The 24,995-nt window shown below is 42.2% G+C and overlaps 1 protein-coding gene across 1 annotated transcript; it reads right to left on the bottom strand.

Annotated features, from left to right (window-relative positions):
- Positions 1–1,412: 1,412 nt before the first annotated feature.
- LOC146833182 (keratin, type II cytoskeletal 5-like) lies at positions 1,413–10,361 on the bottom strand. Its single transcript, XM_085600838.1, has 9 exons — positions 9,859–10,361; positions 9,417–9,634; positions 8,163–8,223; positions 7,904–7,999; positions 5,762–5,926; positions 5,171–5,296; positions 4,377–4,597; positions 3,324–3,358; positions 1,413–2,547 (listed from the first exon to the last, which is right to left on the bottom strand). The coding sequence occupies exons 1-9, from the start codon at positions 10,270–10,272 to the stop codon at positions 2,348–2,350; spliced, it is 1,536 nt and encodes a 511-aa protein (XP_085456964.1). The 5' UTR covers positions 10,273–10,361; the 3' UTR covers positions 1,413–2,347.
- Positions 10,362–24,995: the final 14,634 nt, after the last annotated feature.

Raw genomic sequence — 24,995 nt, 5'->3', positions numbered from 1 at the left:
GTAGGACTCAAAGTAATGCTTTTACCGGTAAATAATTGAGACACTGCTCTATATTAGGATTTTAACTTTAAATCCGCAAGTTACAAAAGGATCTCTCCGACAAAAGCAATAACCCATTGACCTATTCATAGTATCTGCACTTTGTGATCTCCATGGGACCAGTTCTTTGCATCAGGCAAATTAGCCTTCTGCTCTATGATGAGTCAAAACGTCCTCTACCAGACAAGGCTCCGGTCTCTCTCCACAAAGAAAATTAATCACTGGAGTTATTGTGACATTTTTATTGATTCTTTAACATTGCTGGGACAAGAAACGTAGCATCTGGTGCTTTAAAAACAATAAAATGGAGCCCCCACCCCAAGTCAGCACCCGGCGCAGTGGCACCGATCGCACCGCCCTAGAGCTGGCATTGGCTGTACGTGTGGAAATGTTTGCACACTGCCTTATACCACACCCCTACTGTATACACAGAAACAGATTCTACCCTCCCTTACCCCCCGTCGTGTCCAAAGTGCAGACTGTCAGCACTGGGAGAGAAGTTTCCTAGACATTTTTACAGAAAAATGATTCCTAAACTTGAGACATTCAGATAAGGGTTGGGTGTGGTGATTCGCCATTCCTGCCCAAAACACTGTAGTTTCTTGAAAGCTATGTGATGCTTTTTTGTGTCAACTAGAGTCTGTTGAAGGCTGTGTGCATTCTGTGTGAGATTGTCTTAGACTCTTATGTACTACAATGTGTTATCACTGGTTGTTTGCACTTCACACAGTGTGAGTATGCCACTTTTGCTGCAGCCATGATAAGATTTAAATGGCTCAAACTGAGAATTGAATAGAGAATAATGGGTGACAAAAGAAAACTTATCAAGATTGGTGCATATGTTAAGGAGCGCTTCAGTGGGAACAGTTGTGAAATAGCTTTGTCCTATTCCTTCAGAACCGTATTATGCCACAGTGTTGTGAACTTTAGCAAAAGCATACCATGCCTCCATAGGTAGGTGTTATAGATGAACGGCTCAGTAACAGACCTTAATTACAGCCCTTTCGCTCAGGAGGAGGCTGGTGGAAAGTGTGGCCGTATCTCCAACACCTTCGGCTCCGTCAGGTAAACTCTTTTCTTAGTAGTTATCGAACAAGCTGGTAAAAGTGTGGACTTTTGAGGGGTGCCTTATTCTGGATATTCATTGATCTATTTGAAGTGCTTGTATTCCACCTTTCCTATACTCATTGTCAACAAGTCAATGTATTATACTGCTGGTGGTGATGTTTTGACAGGCCCCCTACGAGAAGGACTAAGTTACATTTCTTATAAGTTTACTTTATCAGTGCATCACAGATTCTGCTACTTTCCAATTGTTGCTTTTGCTCTATTAGCGAAACCAAGAGTTGAAACACAAAGACTAAAAACACAGGTTGAATTTGACAAGCAGTTTAATAAGAGACACAAGAGAGTTGGGAGATCCCAGCCCTGAGCACCGACAACCAGCAATACCAGGAAGTTTCTATGTACATAGGACACCAGGGAGCCTACCGGTCTGGTACACTCAGAAATTGAAGTTACACAAGTGTTACATGTAGAAATCATGAACCGTTGTCTAAATGTAGATTGTGGGGATGAAGTGCCTATCCTATAAATTCATATTATTAGAAAGAAAATAACAAAGTTTAACAGAATTTTAAGGTCTATCACTCAAGAAGAGAGGACCAGATCTTTCTTTCGTCTTTGGCACTTTACACCCCACGGAAGGCAAATCAATTATATATTTTGGCCTTTGGTTTCTTTGTCAATGGACAATCCTAAAAAATTCTTCCTAAGTGGCTCTTAAATGGGTCCTTTCACCACTATGATCTTGACATACAGCAGGTAGAGCAACAGGTGAGCACAAGATTCCCTGCTGTAAAGAGTGCGAAGACGCTCAAGGAAAGACAGAAGTGCAGCAATAACTAATTCTGTGGCATAGAGCCTAAAGGCATCATGGCTCCACCGAAAAGGGAAATGTAAGAATAACAGCTCAGGGATGGAAGGGTTAGCACACTGCAATCACCCCCTCTCCTTCCCTTAAATACCACTTGGCAGTTTCTCAACATAAAGATTATCTCCACTTCTGACCCCCAGGTGAGGTGTTAAGTCAGTAGGAATGTATATCTGCTTGGTGGACTAGCTTGTGTAAATTCTTTGTCTGACCGTGGGATAACACAGATACTGGCAGCTTGAGGTCTGCAGGTAAAGTCTTTTTTGATGAGGGAGATATGGAAGAGAGGTGGGCTGGATGGACTCCAGGGGGTCAGTGCTGCAGTCAGACGGCAGGAAAGCTCTTCTTTCACGTGGGGTCTGGCAACCTTCTGACTTAATAAAACTTCTTCTTGGAGGTCGAGGTTGTTGAGGCCACGGCCAATGAGCTATGACTCTGCTTGCTGTATCCACCGGCTCCTTGTCCATGGCTTTGTCTACCGGCTCCTTGTCCATAGCTTTGTCCACCGGCTCCTTGTCCATAGCTTTGTCCACTGGTACCTCCTGGAGTGGGATTGTGAACACTGCTGACTACTGCTGTAGTGAAAAACAGGTCACAGTTAACCGTCTGAAATGAACTCCTCTATTAAAAGAGAACAACATCTTGAGAGCACTGGCTTTATTTCATATCTACAAATTTGGGGGCATATTATCAAGGACGGCGTTAAAATTATCGCCGCTTTAGCAGCGGGAAACTGCCGCTAAAGCGGCAATAATGGGCTTGATAATATGCCGCAGAGAATTCCAATAGAAGCCCATGTTGACACCAGAACATGGACTTCTATTGGAATTCTGAAGGGCATATTATCAAGCCCATTATCGCCGCTTTAGCGGCAGTTTCCTATCGCTAAAGCGGCGATAATTTTAACGCCATCCTTGATAATATGCCGCTAAATGCCTACGCTCCTCTGGCACTTGCACAATCGACTGTCACAACTTTAGGGATAAAGGCTCCTTCCTAGACATTGGCTTCAGGTTAAAAACGGGGAATTAACAAATAGGATAACTCGGTGCAGAGTCTGATCCTATATTCGAGATCCCTGGTATCTGTTCTAGAGAACACATCAATGCCTTGCTCAAACAATAAGTGAACACAATTTCTATACATAGAAAGATTTGCTATATGGGAAACCATTGCACTGAAAGCAGAGCCATGGTCAAACAAAGCTGCTGAAGGGCAGGCGGATACAATTCCCCATCCAAGCTTCTTTCATCAGCTGGTGAGCTCTAGCATTTGCAACCATAACAAACATGACACAAGTTTAAGGATATGAATATAGGTACAGGTGCAAACAATAGTGAAATGCACTTACAGATGCTAACAGAATTTTGAATCTCGCCAGACATTCTGAAAAATAAAGAAAATAGTGTTAGTTTAAGGGCACTGCAGCTCTAATTGTTCTCACTTATAAGAAGATCACTCAGGAACAGCAAGCAGAAATAGTGTTCGACTATTGCTGTATTACGTCAGGCATACACACACCAATGCACAGAAATTAAGGCCATGGTTTCATATCTTCAGGTACCTATACAAAAAGTTGCCATTCCTTTCTGTTTAGCACAAATGTGCACCATAATGCTTTCTCCTTCTCCTTTCACTCGGAAATGAATACTACTATTCACTCTAATTCTAAATTACCAAATACTGGCTGAAATTTACTTTTGGGACAAATACTATACATAATCTTGCATCGGAATGAAATCACTGTGACAATGTACTGTCTGTCCGCATCCCTTTTTCCTTTCATCTAAAGATTTGTTTACAAATTTACAATGGCTGTAGTGCTACTAAGGGTACTGATTGCCTCATAGACCAAATCTCATCCTTCAGACACAGTGTAAAGCTTATTCATTGGAGGGTGTGGCCTATAGGCTTCACTACTTTTGGATTAGACTGCCAAAGATTCTCTGGATTTATATTATTCTGTGACTGTGACACCTTCTCGAAGACCGCCACTATAAGGACTGCATCATTACAATTGTGCCTCTGTGTAGCTGCTCCTTCCCTTATTACTGCATTCACTGGGCAGATGCTGGAAGGGCCCTCAATTCGAGTGCAGAATAGAATGGTCTGGCTGTAGACCTAATCTTTGTTCATTGTATATGGGGCTGAAATTTATCAGAAGCGAGGGCGCACTGTACTGCACAGTCCGCTGCCTGATCACATTCCCTGCTGCCGGCTAGTCTGTATGCAAAGAATCATCAACTCTGTTATTTTGAAAATCCTACTAAAAAGGACAACAGTGGGAGGGTTTCACAAACCTGGTTCACACACTGAATTCCACATTAATGTGCAGTGGGTGCTTACATGGATTGGACTAGATTGTTTCTTTGCGTACCCGTGTGACTCCAAGCTGTGCACTCACCTGCTCTCTTCGCACTCCAACAGGGACCTGTAGGTGGCAATTTCTACATCCAAGCCCATCTTGAGATTCATCAGCTCCTGGTACTCCTTCAGTTGGCGAGCCATCTCCTCCTTGGCCTTCTGTAGAGCGGCCTCAAGTTCAGCCAGCTTTTGCCTGGCATCTTTCAGGGCAAGCTCTCCACGATCCTCTGCCTCTGCGATAGCACTTTGCAGACTTGCAATCTGGGAAACGGAAAACATAGCCATGGTGAGATGTGCTTAATGTCCTGAGAGATATCTGTTTTCAAGCTAAGCAATAGGAACATCTTGTTCAAGTATTTAGAAACATCATTGATCATGTATTTAACTTATGGGCAATTTTGCACTTTTCATTGTATCTAACATGCCTAGGAAACTGACGGTTTGAGAAAAAAATCATTGACTTACTGTGATGCCCAATGCAATGCATGTTTTAGTGAAAAAAGAATTGTCGCGGAGCAGCTGAGATTGTAAGAACCAGTGCAACAGAGCAGAGAAAGTAATTAACCATGCGCTTATCACGTGAGAAGTGAAAGATGCGCATCTGAAGGGGTAGACTACAGAAAAAAGAAAAAATTAAAATGCTTCATGTCAGCAAAAAGAGAGATCTTGTGGTGTGTTTCAAAGGTAAGTAGAGATTTGTCGCTCTTTTATATTATCTTAATGAGCATTTCTCTTCAGAAAGTAGGTCTGCAGATGCCCAACCTGTAAATATGTGCATTAGTGGTTTTGTTGTGCACACAGGTAGGCCAGTGTTTTTAAAATTCCATGTCATACCTGTTTTTTCACACTGTCAATTTCAACCTTCAGCCTCTGTATTTGCCGGGTCAGGTCTGAGATCTCATTCTTGGTGTGTTTCAGACTATCGCCATGTTGTCCAGCCACCTCCTTGAGATTCTGGAACTAGAGGGTCATAAACAAGATGAAATTGGAATGAGCCAAAGGAAAACCTCACCTACTTCAAATTTTTGAAAGGAACTCAAGATCTCTAGATCTCCCCAAGAGCAGATTCGAAAACACCACAGGAAAATACAAGCTAAAAATTAAAAAGAGAAAAGTTGTACTACGTCAGCTTGTAAGGTCTCCTCACTCTTTTTCAATTGACATGCATGCTATGATCCATCCCACGGCTCAGATGTTTTAGGTAGTGTAAACATACATAACCTAGGTTTTGTGGCACATACTCCCAATATATAATTTCTCTCTACCCTCTACCTTTATCCTGTGTCAACTGAATGTCTCTTCTGCCTTGAAAGACAATGACAATTAATGAAGTGACATTTGTTCTCATTTAGGGAGTGTCCTAAATAGTCGATCATTGGTCCACAGTGTCGAGTAAGCGTACTTTGTTAATTCCAGGTCTCATACCTTGTTGGCAAATTCACGCTCAGCTTCTTGTTTGCTCCTGTTCGCAATCTCTTCGTATTGAGTTTTGACTTCTGCCAGGAGGCCATTCAAGTCCAGCTGCCGGTTGTTATCCATTGAGAGGATGACAGACGTGTCTGACATATGTGATTGCAATTCGGCCATTTGCTGCAAATCAAATGAAGATGTCATTCCAACTCAATGTTTATTAGCGTGTATGCTTCACCGTCTATGCTAGGATTTCTAGTACCACTGCACCCATCTATGTGTAATCCCATCTAACATTATTCCTTCCCATTGAGCAACATAGACAACCTCAGCCATACTGCAAAACATCTGAGTTCATTCCTATCTAAATAAATAATGGTTCAAGCTGATATACAGCGTAGGGATGTGTTCACAATGCCTGAAGCCACCAACTTGGTTCAAATGGTAGTGGTATCAAAAACCAATTTCAGTGACAGTCTCCAGAACGATACTGACAATTGGGGAATGTACTCTGCGTACAGCAATTGAGTACAGAAGTACTGTATAGTACAAAAGTGCTGGGTCTAGAACTATCGACAGAAACATGGTCAAGAAACACGGCGCAAAAGGCCCTGTGAGTTGAAGATCAGTATAGAAATGCATGGTTTCCTGCCATTGCATGCTCAGTACAGAAGTACTGGAGACAGGATTCCTGTGAAAGGGAAATCTATCCAGGAGTACAGGTGAATGCATTCTTGTCACAGCAAGCTCAGTGCAGGGATATGGTGACCAGGATTTGATTCGAGGGAACCTCAGTGCAGGAACACTGGAGCCCGAAACTCATTATAGGATTTTTGGGGCCAAGACTCCTGGGAACAAGAGCTCAGGACTGAGGAAGTACAGAAGCACTGGATCCAAGATATCTGCACATAGAAGTTTGATACAGGTATACTGGAGTCAGGGTGTGCAATGGAAACACTCTAAAGGAGTACTGCAAAGAGCAATCCTATGACGGGAAGAGCGATACAGCAATACTGGATGCAAAATGTGTAAGCTCAGTACACAAATGCTGTAGACATGATTCCTGGTACAGAAGCTCAGTACAGAAATACAGGAGGTAAGACTCCACTGCAAGCTCAATGTGATGTATATTTGTGGTTCCTCTCCTCTCCAGATGAAGCCTGCTAGATCTCTTCAGTATTACGTCCCACTCCCTGATACTTTTTAGTGTCATGTTCCTTGTTTTATATGTTGTTATTGTTACTTCTACTGCTACATTGAATCGTTGTTCTATGCGTGCAGCGCCCACATAGTCCAGAGTGACTGAGCGCTATAGATAACTCTCAAATAAATAAACAAATAAGTACAAAGGTGACTGGATTCTTGTCACTGGAAATTGAGTACATTCCTATGGGAGCAGGACTTATGTCAACAAACCCTCAGCAGGTGAATACTGGATCCAGGACTATTGTCTGAAGCGCAGTACAGCTGGGCTGAAACTAGAACACCTGCCGACAGAACAGCAGTACAGAAGTACTGGAATGCAGGAGATGGGCTCTTGTCACAGGAAGCTCGGTACAGGTTTATACAGCACAGGTTTATGGGAGTCAAAGCTTCAGCCAATCGAAACTCAGCGCAGAAACACTGAAAGAGGACACATTGTACTGGAAGCCAACTCCAGTCATTTGCGGCCCTGACTGAACTCTGCTCAGTGAAAATTCGGCACAGAAATGTGGATTCCAGAAATGTATATCTGATGTAGGGTAGCTATCTAGGCAACCTTAGTAGAGGAAAATGGGAACCAAAAAGAGACTTATTAGTGAGGCTTGGCTAGAATTGCTGGAGCTTGCCCTCCTGCCAAAGTGAGTTCAGAGTAGGGATACAGAGCCTAGGACTTATGCCAAGAGTGTGGAAAAAGAAAGATGCTGCAACCTGGAACCCACCCAAAATAAAAGAAATATAGCAATATGATGAAACCTAGAACTTCAACTGGTCGTAGCTCAGTCGGTAGTGATATTGTGCATTTAGAAACCCTGTCAATCTTAACTCAATACTCAAATGTGAGAGTTGCAACTTCTGTCAATCCAATCGCAGTCAGGAGTCTTGGCAATCTAGTATCTTGGTTGTGGGAGGTTAACAGCAAATCTGAAGGTTGTAATGCAACATAAGAGAGCTTACCGCCTCATAGACGGACTCGAGGAATTGGATCTCTGAACTCAAGGAGTCCACCTTGGCCTCCAGATCCACCTTCTTCATGTAGGCCGCGTCCACATCCTGCGAAGGGAATATGAAAGGTTATTGTAAATGGTCTCTTCTCTTGGACTCTATTTCATGTTCCTCCAGGTTTATTATTATTTTGTCAGGCTTGTGCTCTGCATGCTTCTCTTCGTGTGCTTCGTAAGAAGCATCCCCCATCACTTGTGCATGTATTGCTTACCTTCTTGAGCACCACAAAATTGTTCTCTGCCGTTGTTCGCTTGTTGATTTCAGTTTCGTACCTGTCGGGATGAGGAAGAGGGAGGTCAGTGGTGAAAACGGTAGCTAAGACTTGAAGATGGTCAGAAAGCGAAGCATGCCTACTTCCACGCCTGCATGATCTGTGGCACTAACTCTGTACCATGCTTGCCTCGGGCACTCTTGCAGAACACGCTGAAGCTCCTTCACTTACACAAGGTAGATTTATTTTATATAAAAGTCCAATGTTTGAGTTTAGGAAGCAGGCAAGTAATACATTTGTTGCTCTGCCTTCGCAAGGGCTCTAATTAGACCTTAGGTTCTATATACTGAAAGTCGTTTTAGTCTCCAGATACTGTTTCTTACTCCCAAAACAAGCCCAACCCCTAAATCCGTGAGCACGCTCCTATAATACAGCGTTGTGGCAAAGGTGGCTTTGAAGATGGGCTCAGGAGATACGATTTAAACAATCTGGACTATTTATAAAGATTAGATCGGGATTATCAGACTGTAAAATCTACACAGCATACAATGATTGTCTGACCGTAAAACCAACAGTATATGTAGAGAATTTCTGGTAGACTCAAAAGTAACTAAATGTTACAAACAGTGTGATGACTAGGTTTACTTTTCAGGTATGAAACAGACCGTCGTGAATGTCATTGAAAGCACTTCCTGGAAGGCAAAATGTAACACCAAATAGCCAATAGCATGAGGTGAAGGAGTTACAGTCATCTAGATGCATCTAAAGCTCGCTTCATGCTCACTTTATGTATTGTTTAAAGAATTGGTAGCAAGAAGTATTGGAGACAGCAGTGTTCTCAAACAAGACATAACAATGAGAGAGCTGTATAAATAAGGGCTATTCATGAGAAATGGCCAATTAAGGTTTGCAATTTGTATTAGAAATATAATATATATTGATCAGTAATTAAATGCTACAGTAAATATGTTGACATACCATCTAGGGTGACCAACCTGTGCCACAGTGAAGACATACATTTTCTATTGTCCGTCTATCCCTGTCTCAGTCAAGAAGCGCCTCACCGCCTCACAGTATTGTACCACATGCGCCAACTGACTTGCTCACACACATTTTAACTTCTATTTGGAGATTGTTTTAAGTTCCTTGGTTTGTAAACATACAACAAATAGAAATAATGTTTATATAGGTCTCATTTACGTTTAATCGGTGACACTAGGTAGGGTCTCACTTGGCAAATGCTGCTTTACGTACTTTTTCTTGTAATCTTCCACCATATCCTGCATCTGCTTCAAGTCGCTATCCAAACGGACTTTGCTATTGACCAAATTATCTGCATTTCTTCTGAGGCCGTTGATGTAAGCCTCAAACATGGGTTCAATGATGTCCCTCTTGCTACCACTTTTTTCTTGCTGCTGCAAATAGCGCCATTTGGTCTCGAGCACCTGGTTCTGTTGTTCTAAGAATCGAACCTTAAGAAGAAGAAAAATGCGATTTACTAATGTGATCGATACGAGTTACAGAACTGAAAAGGTGCATGAACCAACAGCACCTTGCATTTAGTGCTGTAAATAATGTGTCCAGGGCTCTAAGATTATTTTCAGCGATGAAGTGAGAGGAATACAGCACTCTCCCATCAGTATGTCTACAAAGGGCTCAACATTTCAAAGATAGGGTATTAAAGTTGGGAGCTTACCTTGTCAATGAAGGAGGCAAATTTGTTGTTCAGGGACTTGATCTGCTCGCGCTCCTCTGTGCGCACCTTTGAGATGGAGGGGTCAATCTCCAGGTTGAGTGGTTCCAGGAGGCTTTGGTTGACAGTGACCTGCTGGATCCCACCAGGAGGGCACGTTGGGAATCCAAGATCCCCCCCTTTGGCAGCACCAGCACCAAAACCGAGCAGATTGCCACGAATAGCATGGCTGCCTGTGGGGATGGAGATCCTTTTTTTCCCACCGAGGCTGTAGAGGCTTCTGCTGCCGACGCTAGCAGCTCCAGAGTGAGAAGCAGAGGAGTAGCTCATTTTCCCTGCACCACCTGCACCACCACCTCCAACAGAAGCGGCGCTATAGTTTTTCCCAACTCCACGAGAGGTCTGCCTCATGCTCATGATGGCCGATTTGTAAGGGATGTAGAGTGGAAAGAAACCTTAAGCGAGTGCAGGAACAGAGGAAAGACTGAAGGAGACTGAACCCCTCTGTTGATAAGCCACAGACGCGGCCCTTTTATCTGTTTGAATTTCTGGGCTTGGTTGCATCAGAGCAAACACGGTTAATTGAATGCAATCATGGGCTTGGCATCTCTGGCAGCGCCTATCCTACTCATTCATCTAAACGAATCACACCTATAGAATTAAAAAAAGACTTGATCTACTAGCAGACTTCAATCTCCTACCTGTTATCATGCAATCACACTCTTTGTCAATAAGTTGATAAACATCATTTACAAAGTTGATTGTAATATTTCATTAGATGGGTGTGTTTCTCATGAGTGAGAAGGCCCCATGCTTTGACCTGGTCATCTAGCTTTCTGAATCCCTAGGCAGTCAGTCCCTGTCGCTTAGCCTTCATTATGTGTCTGGGATGGAGAAAGAAGGGAACAGAAAATCAGTGATTAGCACAGATGAAGGCTGTCTCTGTTTTACCTTCGAGGTGGTCCCCAGTCTAACCACAAAAAAGTCTTCAAAGTACATTTAGTAAGGCGAAATGGGCAAGGAATATGATCCAAAATCCCTGCTTAACATGAGGGGACCATATAAAGAAGATGCGTTTATTGTCAGGATGCTCTATGTTTGGATATTAGCTCATGCCTTAAATTAGAAAATGGTCAACAAATGAAACAAGGGCTGCCTTCTCAGTAAGAAGACCTACACCTGGCATGGTCTTATGTGCTTTCTATCCCAAGCTGACATCTGTCTTGTTATAGTGGGTTACAGAAGTAAGTAGAAAGTTTACATCGACATCAATGGGGACAAGATATATTATTCTGGCTAGCTCATGCACCTTTAGGTCACACTGTTATTACTTCTATTTTGTTCAAATATATGACCTCACGTGCATAGTCTTGGGGGTACCAACCTCTAGGTCTGTATACAGAGACATTTTAAGGACTGGGCAAAGTGAGCTCTGGCCCAGGGCTCCAGCCTTTCAAGGGGCCCCTAATAGATCCAACTCTGTTTTACAGAGTCTTGCCAAGATGATCTTGAATAATTCTTAAAGAGATTATTTTAAATAATGTTTGCCTCTAATTTATTTTTAATGTGGGTGAAGTGTGAGATTCTATTACATACATTTTGCAGAGTAATGTTGTGTTTATGGTTAATGAAACATCCCCCAAAAACTTTTTTAGATTAAAACAGGACCTCACATATGAGAAATAAGACGGTGTCAAAGAGATTATTTGCAGTAATATTAGTGAGCTGCTGCTGTGTTACAATATTGAAAACACGCATCACTATTCCTGAATATTAGATGTAAACACATTTAGAATGTGGATGAGCGTGCATGTGCACTGCCAGTGACCTGGCCAAAAAACGACAGGAAAGAACTGAAATTGGAAAATAAATTCAAAGCTGTCCCGAGCTGGGGCCTTCAAAATACGTTTGGCCAAAGGTCCCCAAAATTCTTAAGCTGTACCTGTCTATATAATTACACACTGATTGTTGCTTATGACTGTACTCGACAATGGTTCAGAATGCTGTATCATAGTTAGGATTTCACAAAGGTACTCCACTTTTTCACCCTGCTAGAGCTCAAAAAGTATCTTTTGACCAATTGAAATGTGACCTTTTGACATCTTGATTATTTTGTGCATGTTCTTGCTTTTAGCCATTATGCTACCACAGATCCAAATTTCAAAGATAACTCAGTCAAATGTTTATAGTCTGCTACAGCTACTAGTTCACTTGTCAACTTGTTCAAGCCTCTGCAAATTTGGAGCCTTCTCTGCATTAAGTTTTAAGGCTTTGAATTCATCCTCACAATCATAGGTCCAAATAAGCTTCGTTTCCTACCATCAGCAATCACCTTATACCCTAACATTTCTCTGTGAAATTGGGAATGAATTTGCTGTAATATTCACCTGGACCCCAAAAGATGACCACTTCATCCTTGCTGGTTGGGCTGGGCAGGTCACGTATAGCTCTGATTAACTTCTTCCTAGGTCCAATAACTACCAACATGATCTTATGCCTCAGATATCTGTAGCCATTAAATTGAACCTGCTGCACCAAACAGCTTATTGAAGGACATTAATTCTTGTGATTGTGGTGCAGCTTCACCTAATGATAAACTTAAGTCAGGTCTAATGATGAAAAATGTTTGGCCCGATTGATCATGGACAGCATTTCAGTTATACTCAGTAAAGGATAATTATCCACCACACAACATTTGTTTCATATCGCAGAAATCCATGCACAACCTAGCCTCCCTGTTGGCCATGCGTGCTAATGCAACAGGTGACAATCACTCTGTCACCTCCACTTCCTCTTCAGCTTTTTAAGCTCTTTGGCCATAGATTCTTTCACTTTACTGGGTACATTCCTGACTTTCCCTGCATTTAGTTGTGGTTCTTCCTTTAGCTTGGTTACATGAATATAATCTTTAGGATATCCCAAATCTTACTTAAATGCTTCTTTGAACTCTTTCTCATAGTCAGACCTTTCTATCCCAGCATGATTAATTCCTGACTGTTCTCTTAGTCGGACTGTTGGTACTGTTTTAAGATCTAAATAAACCATTAAAGCTCTCTCATGAAACCAGCTAATTAATGAGTCACCCTTTATTGGAACCTACATTTACCAAGGTGCATATGTTCCTTTAAATTGAATTCAACCTACAAACTGTCATAGTAATTTGATGGGATTTCCATTAAACACTTGATGTCTGTAGCAGGCCTGTACAATTTAACTTATTTAACTCTTCCTTAATAACATCCCTGGGAATTAAGGTAATCTTTACACCTGAATCAAACAACATTTATGTAAGTATTTTCAATTTGCACTTCCTCAATTGTACCATTCATACTCTAACCAATCATTTATAATACCACATCCACACCCGTGTCATCTGTATCACAGTTTACCTCTTGCACCTTCTTTATATTACGTTCAGACCTACTGCACATCATAGTGTCATTTCTTGCCACATAAGTTACAGATAGCTTAACACCCTCCCGTTATATGTTAATTAATTTAGAACTTTGTCTATGGCATCTTATGGTATAGCTTGTCAAATCATGGTGTGGTTTTGTTAAGGGAATGTGGAATGTTGGGAGATCAGATTGAGCGGAGCTGGTGGTAGACTAAGGACGTGCTGTGTGTTTCTCGTCCGTGGGCCATTGTAACAACACTGTTAAATAAACCCATATTTATTTAGATCTAGCTGGCTCCCTCTCGTCTTTTCAATGGCAACGAGTGTTTGTCTCAGTGTCTGCCCACTGTGAGTAACTACTACTCTAGAGTAATAGACAGTGTACATTGCAGGAGTCATTTTGTGGAGCTGTTGAGTATACTTTGGGCATTCACCCCTGAATCGCATCAGTTAAAGTTACTTTATTTACCATGGATTTGTGGTTGTGGTGCCGTTTGGAGTGTGATTTGTTGACAACTTTCAAGATCTTTTGAAGTCGGTCAACAGTCACAGGAGGCACATGTGGTTGACGGTGTGGAGTGTGACAGCAAGTAGACACCTCATTCGTCTTCTTGTCTGACTGTGAGCTGCATGCATGGCTAGGAATCTTTGTTCCGGTACTACGCTTGTGCCGTCATCACGTTTTACGTGGTATCTATATTGGCTGGAGTCTAGAGCGCATTATTACTTTAGTGTGTTACTGCTGCAAGCCAATTACATAGGAGGTTGCCATCTTAGTTGAAGTTTAGCGGTATCAGCGTTGTTGTCATCTTGGCCATAACAACAGGATCAGCTGATTACTTCAGCAAGTGCAAGTCGGTGAGTCGGTGATTCGCACACCTTTTCTCAGCAAGTCAACGGTTCGGACACCTTTTCTGTTTGCTTGGTGTAACTCTCTTCTTCTGTGCATACAGTGTGTCAAGAAGTAATTTCTGTGACACGCACACATTGGGATAATGTCAAAACAAGATACATTCTCACTTTGATATAATAGTATATCAGTACTTTTGGCAAATATTCTTATAATTTAAACATATTTTTGGGAGGGAACTTGGTGGTTTGTTTAATATGGCAAATACTCAAATGTACAATCAACCATCTTTATTTTTAGCAGTACCTGGAAAGCCAGTTTTGGCATGGAAGAAAGGGTTTAAAACATTTCAAAATTACATTGTTGCTATTGATGGTGTAAGTTTTAAACCGAAGAGAAAATTAGTCCTAATATTTAGTTGCTAGGCAATGCTGCCATTTAGATTTTTGAGAATTTGAAGCCAATATTGCCAGCAGAAGGTCAAGGTGATGGGTGGAATATGTTCAAGGAAGCAGTAGCGAGACTTGAGAAAGTTTCTAGGTGCACCAAATGTCATGATTGGTAGAAATGTATTTTTTAAAATAAAGCATCCTGGAGAAGAATCAGTGGAAGAGTTTGTTACAGCTCTGAGAGTGCTAGCTGCGAATTGCGAATTTGGAGCTACCGTGGACATCTCTATCAGGGATTAATTTGTGTTCAATTGTGAATCGAAAAAGATTCAGTAGAGAGTAGTAGCATGTCACAATCCCACTCTTGATGAGGTTCTGGACATAGCCAAAGGGATTGAAAGATCTCTTCTATCGTCAGAAGCATTAACTGTCACTTCGGCAGGTACTGCTAGTGCACCTGTGTGCGTTGTACAAGCAGATAAGACTGTGTTTAAGCCAGGGGATGAGAAAGGTGAGAATAAGAGGAGTAAATTCTATTGTTATAGATGTGGGTCAAAAATGCATCTCAGTAACAGTAGTGATTGTCCTGCGACTAAAAGGAGATGTAACAAGTGCAATACATTTGGATACTTTCAAAGCATATGCAGAGTTAGAAAGTCAGGTATGCCTGTGAGTGTCAGTACTGTTACTGGGGTCAATGATAGTTTGGAAAATTTGATACTACCTTTTATGATCCTCGTTTTTTGTTTCATGTAAACATGTTGAGTGGTGGTTTTAGAGCACCTTTGGAAAGTGTACATATTAAGGGCAGTTGAATTTGAAGTAATGGCTGATTCAGGCTCACCAGTCACCATTGTATCTGTGATCATTTTAAACAAAAAGTGGCAAGGAATGAAGTTGTATAAACTTGATGTCATCCTAAAACACGCTCAGATATTTTGATATCACCATGTTAGGCTTCTTTAGGATAGTTTAGAGTTTCAGGGGCATACAATTTTTACGAAAATGTATGTTGCAGTCAATGGCAAGGACATTGTGGATGGTTTGATTTGGGAAAACTAGGGGTGATTTTATGTCCAAGGACTGATAAACCCATTGTCTTGAGGGAGTTGACCTTGCGTAGTATTGATGTTCAAGTATCAAATTTTCACCAGATCATTTCTAAACATGAGGCAGTAATAATAATAATATTAATAATAATAACTTTATTCTGTTGTTATTCTGAACCATCAAAGTGTACAAAGAAAGATAAATCATTTTCCAGTCTGCACAAAAGGATTAGATTCATAGATTGTCATTTATAAATAGATAATAATTAAAAACTTGCACCACATAAAAATAAATTAAAATAAAAATATAATCTAATGTACAGGGCACAGTTCATCAATTCCTATGGAAATCACTTCCACAGTTGCGTTACTTCCATTATAATAACAACCCATTGCAATCTAGGTTAAGAACTACTGGTGCTTATTCCAAAAGAGGAATAAACCATGAGGCAGTATTTTTGGATATAGTAGGTCACGTGAAAGGTTTTACTCACCAAGTTAAACTTACAAAGGTTGCAATGCCAGTTCAACATAAGGTTAGGATGGTACCTTTAAGTGTTTGGCAAAAACTGAAGGATCATATGGATATGTTGTGTGCTGAGAGAATTGTGGAAATGACTGATAGCTCTGAGCGGAGTTTCGCTATTGTTATTGCTTGAAAAAAATATAGTGATTTGCAGCTCTGTATTGATAAGGTTGTTAAATAAAAACATTGTGTTTGACAGTCACCCACTGTCATGTATCCAAGAGTTATTGGCAGCTGGTAATGGTGCCAAGTATTTATCTGTTATTGACCTCAAGTCTGCATATCATCAGGTTACATTGGATGGTGCATCCAAAGATCTAACTGCATTTGTGACTCCATTTGGGGTGTATAGTTTTTTGAGGATGCCGTTTGGTTTAGCCACGGCAGCTGATGTTTTTCAGAAACTTATTGATGTGTTGTTTATGGGAGTGAGTGGAGTACAAGCGTTCCAGGATAATATACTAGATTTTGCCAAAACTATTGAAGAACATGATGATTTGTTAGACAAGGTTCTAGGAATGTTAGTGCACAGGGACAAGACTGTAATTAAAGACAATTGCAATTTTTTTGTGAGAGAGATAGACTCTTAAGGTCATACGATTTCTAGTGAGGTTATTTCTCCAAAAAAAGAACTTGTTGAAACTCTTAGTAATGCAATCAAACAACAAAGACTCCTTGAGATCCATTGTAGGACTTGGGGAATGCCATTCCAGGTTTGTACATGGATATACGGTAGTGGTTGAACCGTTGAGAAGTCTTTTGAGAAAAGGGGTTCCTTTTAAATGGAATGAGGAGCATGATGAGGCTTTTGAGCGAGTGAAAGGGTTGATTGTACAAGCTCCTGCTCTGAACACCTTTGATCCTAGTGGGAAATCATATTTTACGGTGGATGCTAGTTCCATAGGTTTGGGGGCTGTGTTTATTCAGTTGGTTGATGGCAAGGAAAGAGTCATTTCTTTTATTTCTAGAGCAGTCAGGGGTGCGTAGCAGCATTATAGTACTATCGAGAGAGAGGCTTTAGCCGGTGTGTGGGCTTTGGAGAAGTTTAATTTTTTTTATGGAGAAAGCCGTTTGTATTGTTCACTGATCACAAACTATTGGATTATATGATGAATGGAGTTAGGTCAGGAAAAGCATCTTCAAAACTTATTAGGCTTATTTGTTATGTTATGTTATGTTATCTGGTGTTTTATTGAGCGCTCAGCTACTCAAGCAGAGTGTCCCGGCGCTGTGTACTGCTGGGGAACCCATCCTGGCTTTCCCTGTGAGATGGTCCCTTACTGGGCAGCTCCAAGGTGAAGACCAAGCATCCCCGGCACTGATGGGGCCGTTAGTGGAGATTAAGCAAGCTATTGCCCAGAGTTGCTGAGTGTGATCCATGATTAGAGTAGGCACCGAGGCGAGAATTATCGAGTCCGCTGACCTTGGCCCAAGACTCTGCCGCGTCGGGAATCAAACCCTGGTCCCTGACCGACCTCTGCTTCCGGGTCTGCCACTTCTAACCAGTGAGCCACACCACTCCACTATTGCAAAATTGGAAGAGTTTAATTTTGTTATTCAGCATATTTCTGGTGGTTAGAACATTGTTGCTTATTGTCTGTCAAGGTTGCCCCCTGAGGATGTTTTGGTAGAGAATATTCTGGATCAGCATGAATGTGTAGTAGCTGTGGTGGATGTGCTGAATAGATGTGATGGAGCCATTTTAGAGTCTAAGTGGCTGGAATGTTCTAAAGAAGATGAACTGATGTGAAAGGTCAAACATTGTGTTGTTTATGGTTGGCCACCTAGTAGAAGTGTTGACCCTGCAATTCAAAGTTTCGCCTAGGTGAATTAAGTTTGGAGAATGATATTATTTTAAGGCATGATTTGTTTGTTCCACAAGTTGGCCTTAGAAGGAAACTCATTGAGTTAGCTCACATGGGACATTCTGGTGTAACTGGCATTAAGAAACTTCGTAGGCAGCATTATTGGTGACTAGGGATGGATGCGTGTGTTGAAAGATTTATTGATGCATGTAGAGTTTGTGTGAGTTCAGATAAACATTTGAAGGTAACATGTGAGCCAGTCAATCCTCAGAAGTGTTCTCTGGGTTCATGGGAAAAGGTTTCTATTGATCTTCAGGCCCCTATGACATTCTTGGAAAGCATAGTAGATTTCTAATTGTTATTATTAATTGTTTTTCCAAATGAATATATCACACATTTGTAGTCAATCCCACCACTGATGAGGTGAATACATTTTTGGAAAGGAATTTTCGACCTGAGGGTTTTCCTAAAGTGCTCATATCAGACAATGGGGTACAATTTGTTTAATCTAAAATGGTACCGTTTCTTACAAAGTGTGGTGTTAGTACTCAGAGAGGCCCTTTATATTGCCCTAGGGCAAATGGTCAAATGGAAAAGGCAAATAGATTTATAAAGGAAGGCATTTCAGTAGCTTGCAGCAGTAACAAGAATGTTTTTGATTTTTTGAAGGAAAAATTGTGGTGGTATCATAGCACGTCACATTCTGCAACAGGAGTGACTCTTTATTTTTTGATGAGGAGAAGGGAAAGTTGCACTTTTGTTGACTCCTTCTTTTTGAGATACCAGAAAACATAAAAAGATGGAAGAAGTTGTGGAGTTGGCTAGAGGAAACTTGACAAAAGCACATGCAGTAAACACAGAGTATCATGATATGTATAGGGTCAAAAACAAGAATGTCAGTGTGGGAGAAAGGGTGCGTATTGTTAAACCAGGTTTGCATCGGAAGAGACTATCTGAACTATCTGGTTCTGTTCTCGTAGAGAGAGCAAATGAAAGTGCAGTTTTACTATGAGAGAAAAGTTGGTGGAATAAAAGTTCCATTGTGGTTTTAAAACCAGGACAGGAGCAAATGTTTGATGTCTCGAAAGAGGAAGATTTATTCTTCAGTGTAAAAGAAGGACATGTAGAGAAGAGTTGTTCTCAGAGGGATCCTGAGGGGGTGGAGTTTTCTTCTGATCTGTGTGAGGATCTTTCTCAGGAAAGTGTTGATGTTCCAAAAGATCAGACTGACTCATGTCAGGTTAAAAGAGTTGTCAAAATGCCTATGAAATTTGAGGATTATGTGTTAGAATAACTTAGGGGGTACTTCCGATGACGGAGGCCCCACCACTGACAGCCTGTCGGTGGCGGGCCCTCTGTCATCGTACTGCGGTTTTCAACCCGCCGGATTACAATGGCGGTCGGAAACGTGGAGGTCGGAAAGACCGCCTGCCACAGTTCCGGCAGGCGGACATTTTCAGACCGCCTATAGCAGCAGCTGCATTGCCCAGCATTGGGGCTGTGCCTGTCAGGCACCACCTTCAAGATAATGATATCCCTTTTCGCCGGGCGTTTTGCGCGATCATCTGGCCACGAAACAGCTGGCGGAAACATATTTGGGGGCACATAGCTGTCCCTCCTTAATACCTGGGCCTTTTGCAAGGGCACTATGGTGCCCCCCCTACATAACCCTGCACCATGTGGCAGGCACCGCATGGTGCTTGCCACGTAGTGCAGAGATATGCAAGTGCCGTTTTTTTTTGTATTGCGGTGGGGTCTGCTAACCGCATCCCCACCCCAATACAGTAAATAGGCAATGCAACTGCCGCTGTGGCGGTCGCATTCTAATGTGGTTAGTGGGTAGGTCACCAGTCCCACTACCGCAACGGTGGCGGACAGACTGAAGTGCGTCCGCCATCATATAAACACCTTGGTTATTGAGCATATTGTACTTTTGTGAGGATTATGTAGTAGAATAACTTAGTTATTGAGCATAATATGCTTTTGCATTTGAAGTGCGTCCGTCATCATATAAACCCCTTGGTTATTGAGCATATTGTACTTTTGTGAGGATTATGTAGTAGAATAACTTAGTTATTGAGCATAATATGCTCATGCATTTTACCTTATTTTCTTGATCCCCTTTTTCTTCTTTTAGTTTTGAGTTTATGGCACGTTGTATGTTTAATTATTGTAGAAGCTTGTGGTTTAGTTAAGGGAATGTGGAATGTTGGGGGGTCAGATGGAGCTGAGCTGGTGGTGGACAAGGGACGTGCTGTGTGTTTCTCACCAGTGGGCGATTGTGTAAGGACACTGTTAAATAAACCCATGTTTATTTATATCCAGCTGTCTCCCTCTTGTCTTTTCACCTCTATAATACAGTCCTTGAAATTTTAAAATGTCTCCCACATTTTCTGTTTCCAATATCCTTGTTTTCACCTCATGCACCTTGTTACTAATTCTTTTGGAGCTTTGAGCATTTTTTACTTATCTCTTGCACACACACTGTAATTTGTTTGCATGTCTTGGCAATGGTTACATATTCCACCTCTGTCTCCACACTGCATCCTAACATTAACTGAGCGCTCAAACGTTTTCACTGCTAGTGCCACAATTACATTTTGAAGCAAGTTACTTTTATTCTGGTATGTATTCTTCAACCTTTTCACCAACCTTCTGCATACAGTTCACAAATAATACAATTCTAATACTGCACTCACCTTGGAAAGATACTGCAAATGAAGTGCTTCATCTGCTGTGTGGAAGATGTTTAAATATCTTCTGCCCTCTGGCCCCAAACTATGCTTCAATGACAAGTTTTTTTTTGCCAGTGTTCAAAGATGTACACAAATCCTACCATAGTGGCTGAATACTTTATTTCATTCACCCCATTGTAAGATTGGTTCTCTAGGACTAGACAAAAAGAGGGTGGTGAATTAACATTCTGAATTCTTGGGAAAATTAGAACGAGCGGCACTCAAAGAAATACACCCCCAAAAACCTCTAACAAAATGATCTAGAGTTCTTTTATCCAGTATCTCAAACGATGCCCATGCTGCCCACACGATCCTGAAACAAATTTAAGTTAGTTGCATAAAACGTTTCAGGTGAAATTATCTCAAGACCCTCTGGTAACTAGTGACGCTAATCTTTGTCATATATCAACGTTTGCAAAAAATGTACAAATAAACAATGTGTTTACCAAATTGTATTAATGACCAAAACTGGATCTCTAATTAAAGAAGAAGTTCTCAAGAGTATTCTTTGTATTAATCTCAGACCACAAACTTTTGTTCATCCTTTGTTCAATTGAACAAGCTTATACTGCTCTATCTAGCCACTCTGACTTCAGTGCTACTTTTCCCAGTCCAAAATGGGGGTCTTCTTTTACTGCTGTGCAACGCATTACAACAAACTACTGTAGATCAGTGCTTAATTTGAGCCAGTGGTTCCCAGTGCTCGCACAGGCCCTTAATTTTCAACACCGGTGCTTGTAACAGTCTAGCACAAGGTGGCGTGGCGTGGCTAATTTAGAGATGACCACAACAACAGTTAATTATTAATTCCATATACATTAAAATGACTAGTACCTGCTATCCAATCCATTCTAATAGCTTTTGGGGCCTGCAATAGTCGGAATTGTCACACTTGTTGGAGTGTGAAGGTTAGAAGTTGTATTGTTACTATCATTGGCAGCATTAGGGGAAAATGTGCTGAGCACCTGAAGAGCGCCCTGGCACTTATCTTTTACAAACTAAGCACATCCGTAGATGAGGTAAGAATGCTAGCATGGACAAGCTTCAACATGCTAATGCTTCCAGTGGGCTGGATGGAAACAGAGAGCCAATTGTTTATTAAATAGTGCTCTCTGTTGCAAATTGTGTTGTGGATGGTCTTCAAGCCTTCTCATGCAACCATGATGTTCCAAGACTCGGATGAGTGTTTTGAAAGATGCGATGAGAGTCTAATGAATTCAGACTGTCGATCCCATCAAAAATCTATTGTGTGCGCAATGTGCCTACTCATCATTTCCAAGCTGCTCTTCCCCACAGTTTGCTCTGTGGTGTAGACCTCACAATGCATTTGAAAAGTTGTGTATAGTATGTACGTATGGTCCAGGACAGCACATTTGAAAATGTAAGTTTTCTATAAAAAGTTTATTCTCCACAAGAGCACTACATCTTTTAGTAACTGCGCCTGGCTTTGGCTGCAAGAGAAACTCTATTCTGCTTGAAGACCAGAGCAATGGGCCAGATTCACTAGTTGTATTCTCCTCCTGGGAAAGAAAATAAGGTAATGTTGAGGTTACATGTTATAATCCTGGTACTTCTGCTCCTCGCCAGTGTAATATGACATTAGATTATCCAAAAGGGTATCCTCTGTGGTTTATTTAAGCATAGTATAGACAACCTCAGCCATCCCTTGCTCCAAAGCTCCTGTTTCTGTGGCCTCCATTGGAACTCTCTCTCGCCTTGTGCCAGAGCGTTCTGCAAAAGCTCAGATCATTCACTTGCTGCTTGCAGTCTAATGCCTCAGTTCACAATTCAGTAGCTGATGCGACGGTGTAAGCACTGTCTCAGTTTTCTGTTCAACACGATTAAAGAAAGTCAAGTAAAAATATGTAATCTTTTCCTGACAGTATTACAATAGTTGCCACTTTTTTTCCCTGAACCCAAATGCATCTATTCCGTTTTATTGCAATCTTTCACATGTTCTGCTTGGAATTGGGTCCACTATTGTGATAGCTAGACACTGAGAAAGTGACGTATCTGTGCAGATGCGTCACTTTCCCTGCGCCACACTTAGAAACCCTTGCGCCACCATCGATGCGCCGGGGCAGATTTACAATAACTGGCGCATCCCTGCATATCAGCAGGGATGCGCCAGTTATTTTGCATCACGGCAGACACCTCTTGCGCCACCATGGATGCGACGCATTTACAATGCGGCGCACCATGGGGCAAGAATAGACAGATGCGTGACGCATCTGCTGCCGTAAAGGGGACGCATTGCTGGAGTCGCGTTGCAAGCGCGACACAGCTCCAGCAAGGCTTAGGGTGCCCTGATGCCTAACATGCTGTGTCAATCCTTACGCCTGCTTCAAGCAGGGGCAGGGTTTTGACGCAGCATGGCCGTAAAAGTGACTGAGTGAAATCTTGTAGATTTCACTCAGCCACTTTTAGGAGGCGTTCCTGCGCCGGAACGCACCCCCTGTGCCGGAACGCCCACAAGTGGCGCAGGGCTTTACAACGTGACGCATCTCCCTAGATGCGTCACGTTGCAAATACCCCGCAGCATGGCACTGACTTTGCACCACTGCTGTGCCACAAAAGTGAAGCAACGGCGGCACAAATGTGGCGTACGGGGCTTGTAAATCTGCTCCGCCGTATTTACAATACGGCGCACTATGGCGCAAGGATTGACAGATGCGTCAGAAATTCTGACGCATCTGTTGGCGGAAAAGTCACGCATTGCTGGAGTTGTGTCCCAAGCACAACGCAACTCCAGCACAGCATGCTGAGGCCTATTCCCACTACACTACGTCACTACTTACGCCTGCTTGAAGCAGGCGTAAGGTTTTGACGCAGTGGCGTCCTAAAAGTGGCGCAGTGAAATCTTGTAGATTTCACTGAGTTACTTTTATGAGGCCTTCCTGCGTGGGAACGCCCACCCTGCATACATTATACCTGACGCAGGTATAATGCGACGCAGGGCTTTACAACGTGACGCATCTTCCTAGATGCGTCACATTGTAAATAGGCCGCATTGTTTGCGCCGCACTTGCGTCATACAAGTGACACAACTGCAGCGCAAAAGTCATGCAAGGGGCTTGTAAATCTGCCCCTCAATATATGAAGCAACAGCGTCTGCCACAGTAGATGAGATGTGAACCATCACTTCTGAAAGGAGCTGAAAACAAATCTGTACAAGAAGAGTCTAGTTCGCTCACTCTAAGGGTTCCTCGATCACCTCCTGCCTCACGACTCAAAATGTGGCTAGACCTTGCTTTTATACCCACCCCTTACCCGCAGTATTGTACACAATACGAAATTTTTCCGTATCCCTTTGAAGTCCTGTGTTGAGCAAGCAGTCTCAAATCTCTCCAGGCGTCTACTATATACGGGGAGACATTTTTCCTCACCTAGGCTAATAACACAGTGCCTACATTGAAGAGGGTACTTAGCATATAGATGTTGCCTATAGAAACCAGTTTAACTGAGTACTAATGCATGGCGCACTAACAGATACTTTTAGTACACCTAGTGTCTAAAATGCCTCAACCTCCACTGCAAGCAACCCACTAAGATCGAGGCCCCTGAGGATACTCTCCTTGCTGCAGAGGTTATGGAAATATTAAGAACACAGCCGTGGTATGAAAAAGGCCGTGTTCTGCACTAGCCAGAACTAAGACCTTTTAATGTTCATACCTATGTGCAGCCTGCGTGACAGGACCATTAGGGATCCTTTGTGAACATGAGCAACATTGCATTGCGCCGTACAAGCTGTGTGGTAAAATGTATGTTTCCATGTCAGCCTCTGCTCAGAAAACCATCAGGTTGGTCATCTACCTCTCTTGCATCCTTAGATCCAAATAGATAGATTTTGAAGGGTCTTGCGACGACCAGCCTGACATGCGCATTTTAAAGATCTCCTGTCTGATCAGTGTTAGACAGCAGACACAGGTCCAAGGTGTCTGACGGGGCACCGAGCCAGCCCGCTCCAACCAATCCTGGCAATTCTCACCTGCTGGTTAATATTAACAGCACAAGAGCAGCATTTGTATTGGTTAAGGGAGTTGACTTTGAGACTCGGCACTTGGACAGACTGGAGAAGAACCCCTAGGACCAGAAGCAACACAATCAGTGCACTGGGTAAATGACCATTTTATTTTTAATTTTAACACCCATTTGCCTTCAGCCTCCACTCTAGAGCTCTCCACGTTGGAGAGCTTTGGCGTTGACCTTAAAAGCATTGCTGGTTTCTCACAGTGACTGTCAATTGGTCAAATATTCGCTTTGCTTACCCCAACACTATTTAAATGTCACCAGCTGCCTCTGTTCCCCAGCCCGGCCCTGGATACTACCACCCCGGCACTGAGCGATAACCCTCTGGGCCTAAAGGTTCGCATGCTGAGAAGACAGCTG

The sequence above is a fragment of the Triturus cristatus genome, chromosome 4_2 (assembly GCF_964204655.1).
Source record: "Triturus cristatus chromosome 4_2, aTriCri1.1, whole genome shotgun sequence".
In the NCBI taxonomy this organism is placed as follows: Eukaryota; Metazoa; Chordata; class Amphibia; order Caudata; family Salamandridae; genus Triturus; species Triturus cristatus.
The sequence above is the reverse complement of the archived record's forward strand: the minus strand, read 5'-3'. Positions and strand labels throughout refer to the sequence as shown.

Bases quoted from the DNA above. Each gene is read 5' to 3' on its own strand.
- LOC146833182 (XM_085600838.1), bottom strand. From the start codon at position 10,272: ATGAGCATGAGGCAGACCTCTCGTGGAGTTGGGAAAAACTATAGCGCC. The intron at 8,224-9,416 runs GTACGTAAAGCA...TCATCCCGACAG, and splicing joins GTGGAAGATTACAAGAAAAA to GTACGAAACTGAAATCAACA. The intron at 8,000-8,162 runs GTAAGCAATACA...TTCCCTTCGCAG, and splicing joins ATTTTGTGGTGCTCAAGAAG to GATGTGGACGCGGCCTACAT.